At 70.2% G+C, this 5,253-nt stretch overlaps 1 protein-coding gene across 1 annotated transcript in view; it reads left to right on the top strand.

Annotated features, from left to right (window-relative positions):
* The first annotated feature begins 601 nt into the window (after positions 1-601).
* MST1R (macrophage stimulating 1 receptor (c-met-related tyrosine kinase)) overlaps positions 602-5,253 on the top strand; it is a 6,865-nt gene continuing 2,213 nt past the window's right edge. Inside the window, exons 1-10 of the mRNA XM_010561623.1 lie at positions 602-1,825; positions 3,047-3,235; positions 3,318-3,443; positions 3,521-3,691; positions 3,909-4,078; positions 4,181-4,358; positions 4,442-4,587; positions 4,695-4,856; positions 5,015-5,108; positions 5,216-5,251. Coding sequence (XP_010559925.1) covers positions 602-1,825; positions 3,047-3,235; positions 3,318-3,443; positions 3,521-3,691; positions 3,909-4,078; positions 4,181-4,358; positions 4,442-4,587; positions 4,695-4,856; positions 5,015-5,108; positions 5,216-5,251 — 2,496 coding nt within the window. The remainder of the gene's footprint in view (positions 1,826-3,046; positions 3,236-3,317; positions 3,444-3,520; positions 3,692-3,908; positions 4,079-4,180; positions 4,359-4,441; positions 4,588-4,694; positions 4,857-5,014; positions 5,109-5,215; positions 5,252-5,253) is intronic.

Here is a 5,253-nt window from a genome sequence, read left to right as displayed (position 1 = left end):
CAGCGCCCAGGTGAGGGCCCCACCGCCCGGCACGGCTCGCCACCGGACCGGACGGGACGGGGCGGTCCCGGACAGCCGGACCCGACGGGGATCCCGGCTGGGAACCGCTCCCGGCCCCGGTGAGCTGGAGCGGGGACGGGACGGGACGGGACGGGACGAACGACACGGCCCCGGGGGTTACGTCGGGGTCCCTGTCCCTGGGGGCTGGCAGGGTCCCCATTCCAGTCCCCAGGAGGGGGGTCTTGCAGGGCAGGGATGCCTCCGGGGGACAGGTAAGGGTCTGGGAGGCGGCAGCGGGCAGGATTTGTCCCCCCCTGCCGCAGGCAGTTTGGCTTCATCTCCTGCTTGCGGTATTTGGGAAGAGGTTTGGTGCGGCCGATCCTTCCCCGGTAGGTCCCGTCATCGGCTGGCCCCGGGGGACCCCGGCACCCCCTGCCCCACACACAGCTGCGGCAGTGCCCAAAGGTCCTCACCTGACTACGGCAGGTAAAACCCTTTCTCTTTCATTTTGCAGATGCAATGGTGACCCGTCCTCCATGTGTCCTGACCCCGCTCGGTGCTGAGCACCATCGATAACCCCGCACCGGCGGCACCGTGCAGCATGGGGCTGTCATGCCGCGTGTGCCTCTTGCTGGCGCTCGCCCTGGCCCCGCTGGGTGCCGACACCTGGCAGTGCCCCCGCATCCCTTACAGCTCCACCAGGAACTTCTCCGTCCCCTACACGCTGCCTGGCCTCGACGCCGGCAGCCCCGTGCAGAATGTCGCTGTCTTCGCCGACTCCACCGGCCCGGCCGCCGTCTTCGTGGCCATCCGCAACCGCATCCTGCTGGCCAGCCCCGAGCTGCGCCTCCTCTCCATCCTCGTCACTGGCCCGGTGGGCAGCGCTGAGTGTGAGATCTGCCGCCTGTGCCCGGCTGCCGCGGACGGCCCCAAGGACACGGACAACGTCCTGCTGATGCTGGACCCGCTGGAGCCATGGCTGTACAGTTGCGGCACAGCGCGGCACGGGCTGTGCTACCAGCACCAGCTGGAGGTGCGGGACGGCAAGGTGGCCATCACGACCACGCACTGCCTGTACTCGGCCACGGGCAACAGCCCTGCGTCCTGCCCCGACTGCGTGGCCAGCCCCCTGGGGACAAGTGCCACCGTGGTGGCCACCTCCTACGCTTCTTTCTTCTACCTCGGCTCCACCATCAACAGCAGTGTGGCGGCACGGTACAGCCCGCGGTCGGTGTCCGTCCGCAGGCTGAAGGGCACCTTGGACGGCTTTTCGGACGACTTCCAGTGGCTGACGGTGCTGCCGCAATACCGGGACAACTACACCATCCACTACGTGCACTCCTTCGCCGACGGGGACCACGTCTACTTCCTGACGGTGCAGCCGGAGCGGCCGGGCTCGGCAGCGTACCACACGCGCCTGGCACGGCTCAGCACCCACGAGCGCGCCCTCCGCCGCTACCGCGAGCTCATCCTCGACTGCCGCTTCGAGTCCAAGCGGCGGCGGCGGCGGCGGCACGGCGGCGAGGAGGACGCCGAGCGGGATGTCGCCTACAACGTGCTGCAGGCAGCCCACGCCGCCCGCCCCGGCGCCCGCCTGGCCCGTGACCTCGGCATCAATGACACCGACACGGTGCTCTTCGGCGCCTTTGCCGAGAGCCGGCTGGAGAGCCGGGTGCCGCGGGAGAACTCGGCCGTCTGCGCCTTCCCCCTCCGCCTCCTCAACCAGGCCATAGAGGAGGGCATGGAGAAGTGCTGCGGCACCGGGCACCAGCCGCTGCTGCGGGGGCTCAGCTTCTTCCAACCGGTGGAGTACTGCCCGCACAACGTGAGTCCTCCGCCCCGTGCCGCGTCTGTCCCGGTGGGCCTGGGGGTTGGCTGGGACGCGGGGAGGTGGATCCGGGATGCCGGGAAGCACTGGCAAAGCGGGGTGGACCGGGGCGGGGGGGGGAGAACGGCGTCACCCAGGTGTGAGTCAGCCCCGCCAGCCGCCCGCTGCCTATCGCAGGGCCCGCCGCGTTTCGCCAACCCTGGCCGCACCGAGGAGGCAGGGTGCTGGCATGGATCCGGTTGCGCGCCCCACCCCACGCACCCTGTGCTCGCCCGCGCCGGGTGCCGCAGACACATGTCCCAGCGCATGGGCGCACCACTGCTTGCCATGCATCGGGCCAAAAGTCCCTCTCCTCGGCGTGGCTTCCCCGGGGAACGCCGGCTCTGGTCCCACGGTGACTGTCCCCGGCGCTGGGTCGTTGACGGCCACCCTCTCCAGGGACACTGGGAAGCCACAGGGCCTCGGTGCTTCCCTGGCCAGGGTGCGTCGGGGGCCCAGCCACTCCTCCCTTGCCCCCCCCCCGGGCCCCGGGGCCACCGCCTTCTCTGGGCAAATAAACCGCAGGCGGAAGCGCAATTAGTCACCGGGGTTTCTTGTCTGCCGCAGCCGTGGGGCAGGAACGCCGTGTCCCAGGGACAAGCTCCAGCACGGGCGGGATGGGCGGGCACCCCGGCAGGGCCCCCTCTGCAGGCAGGGTCCCAGCAAGCACCCGTGACACGAGTTTTGGAGTTCTCAGCCAGGCGCGGGGCAAGGTGCAGCCAAATCCCTTCCTCTTCCTGTGCGCGGAGCAGACGGCTCACTGCCGCTGACTCACGCCACTGGCAGGGTGAGCCGGGGGGCGATCCCCAGCCCCCGTGCATCGGTGGGGGGCCAGTGGGGACCCCCTGGCGCCTGGGGTCCCCCTTCATCCCCAGCCCCCCACTGAGCCCTGGGGACGGGGTGCGCTGGTTTTGGGGTGCTCGCCGAGCGGTGCCGGCACGGATAACCACATCCAGATGGGGTGGGAGGGGAGGGCAGGATCTGACGCCGTGCGGGGGCTGTGGGAGGGGCTACGGATGTGTTCTTTCCCCAAAAATTTTCCCAGCCTGGAAGGGAGCTTAGGCAATCAGGTGCTCCCCAGAGTATCTTGTGGCTGGAGCTGGTGCCCACCCACGAGGGTATGGGGGGATTGGGCTGCTGGGGCTGGCTTCAAGGCACCCACACCACACTTGGCCACAGGTGAACCTCTCGGCACCAGTGGCCAACACCAGCTGTTGGGACCAGCCCACCCTCGTTCCCGCTGCCTCCCATAAGGTGGACCTGTTCAATGGGCACCTGGCCGGCGTCCTCCTCACCTCCATCTTCGTCACCGCCCTGGGGGATGTCACCGTGGCCCACCTGGGCACAGCAGAGGGACGCATCTTCCAGGTGGGATGGGGGGGCCGGGTGGTGTGGGGTGCTCCCAGCGGCACGTGGGGCGTGCTCAGCCCCCTGCTCTGCCCCGCTGCAGATGGTGCTCCAGCGCTCCAGCTCCTACCTCCTCACCTTGGCCAACTTCTCCCTGGGGGAGCCGGGGCCGGTGCGGGGTGCCATGGGGCTGCAGAGCCACTCGCTGTTCTTCGCTGCTGGCACCAAGGTGAGCGGGGGTCCTGGGGGGTCCAGAGTGGGCGCTGAGCCCCACGTGCCCCGCTTGCCTCTGCTCTCTGTCCTCAGGTGTGGCGCCTGAACGTCACCGGTCCTGGCTGCCGCCACTTCTCCACGTGCCAGCGCTGCCTGCGAGCTGAGCGCTTCATGGGCTGCGGCTGGTGCGGGGATGGGTGCACGCGCCGCCACGAGTGCGCCGGCCCCTGGGTCCAGGACAGCTGCCCACCCGTCCTCACCGACGTAGGTCTGCGCCGCCGTCTCCCCCGCTCCCCACATCTCCCAAGCACTCAGATGGGGAGGGAGGTGGCAAATGGGGTGGCACGTCGTGGGACCTTTGCTTTGTCCAGAGACCCCCTCCCCGGGATGGGTGCCGTGCCCCCCGGGGAAGGGGCTTTCCAGACCCACAACTGTCACCAGGCTTTTGGGGCTCAGGGTGACACAGGTGCCTCTCCCGCAGTTCCACCCCCGGAGTGCCCCACTGCGGGGCCGGACGCGGGTGACGCTCTGTGGCATGACATTCCGCTCCCACTTGGACCTCTACCCCCGCCACAGCCCCCCCGGTGCTTACCGGGTGGCGGTGGGCCGGCGAGGCTGCACGGTGCTGCCGGAGGAGAGCAAGAGCCACAGGTGCGCGGCGGTGCCAGGGACGGGGGGAAACAGCAGCAGAGAGGGGTCTGGGGCTGCCCCCCCCCCCCGGCCTGGGGCTGACCCCCCATCATCGCCCCACAGGCCCCTGCCCACCTCCCGCCGCAAGGACTTTGTGGACGTGCTGGTGTGTGAGCTGGAGCCGGGGGGCCCGAAGGCAGCGGGGGGCCCGGCTGATGTGGTGCTCACCGTGGAGGAACCCACTGGACCCTCCAGCTTCCATGTCCACGGCTCCGCCACCCTCGGCGGCTTCGTCTTCGTGGTACGGCCCTGCGCTGGCGGTCCGGGGTTTGGGTGGGTGGGTTTGGCTCACCCACCCACGCCACCGACCCCATCTCTGCCCAGGACCCCCGCATCAGCACCCTGCACCCCCCGTTTGGCCCCCGGGGGGGTGGCACCCACCTCTCCCTGCGTGGCACCCACCTCTCAGCGGGGAGCAGCTGGCGGGTGATGGTCAACGGCTCCGAGTGCCCCCTGGTCGGGCAGCCCAGGTACGCCCCTGCCTTGCCCCCACCAGGCACAGCGGGGTCCCTGGCTCGGGGATGGGCATGGGACCCCCCCCCGCAGTGCCCTCCAGCCATGGCTGCCATGTCCCCAGGCAGGGCGAGGAGGCAATTCGGTGCACGACTCCCGCCACCGGTGGCCTGGGCTCAGCCCAGGTGGCCCTGTGGATTGACGGGGAGGAGTTCCTGGCCCCTCTGCCCTTCCAGTACCGCCCCGACCCCTTCGTTTCGGCCATCGATCCCAGCTGCAGCTATGAGTGAGTGCGTGGGCTCCCTTCCCATGGGGGGAACAGCACTGGCTTCCCCACCGCCCCGGCCAGGCTGGACGAGGTGCTGGGGTCCGCATGCACCCCAGGGACCACATGCGCCCTGGGGACCACGTGGACCCTGGAGCCCTGACCCCTGCTCGCCGCAGGGGCTCGATACTCACCGTCATCGGCACCCACCTGGACTCGGTGTATCGCGCCAAGATCCACTTTGAAGCCGGCGGCGTGAGGACCGAAGCCGTGGTAAGCGCCGGAGCAGGAGGCCGTCACCCCCCCACCCCGGCCCTACCCTGCCCGCCCCAGCGCCGGGCACGGTGCCGCGCTGGCACCCAGCTTCCCCCTGCCCGTAGGAGTGCGACGGCCCGCGGGCGCCGGAGCGGCTGCTGTG

The sequence above is a fragment of the Haliaeetus leucocephalus genome, unplaced genomic scaffold (assembly GCF_000737465.1).
Source record: "Haliaeetus leucocephalus isolate CR32 unplaced genomic scaffold, Haliaeetus_leucocephalus-4.0 Scaffold148, whole genome shotgun sequence".
In the NCBI taxonomy this organism is placed as follows: domain Eukaryota; kingdom Metazoa; phylum Chordata; class Aves; order Accipitriformes; family Accipitridae; genus Haliaeetus; species Haliaeetus leucocephalus.
The sequence above is the reverse complement of the archived record's forward strand: the minus strand, read 5'-3'. Positions and strand labels throughout refer to the sequence as shown.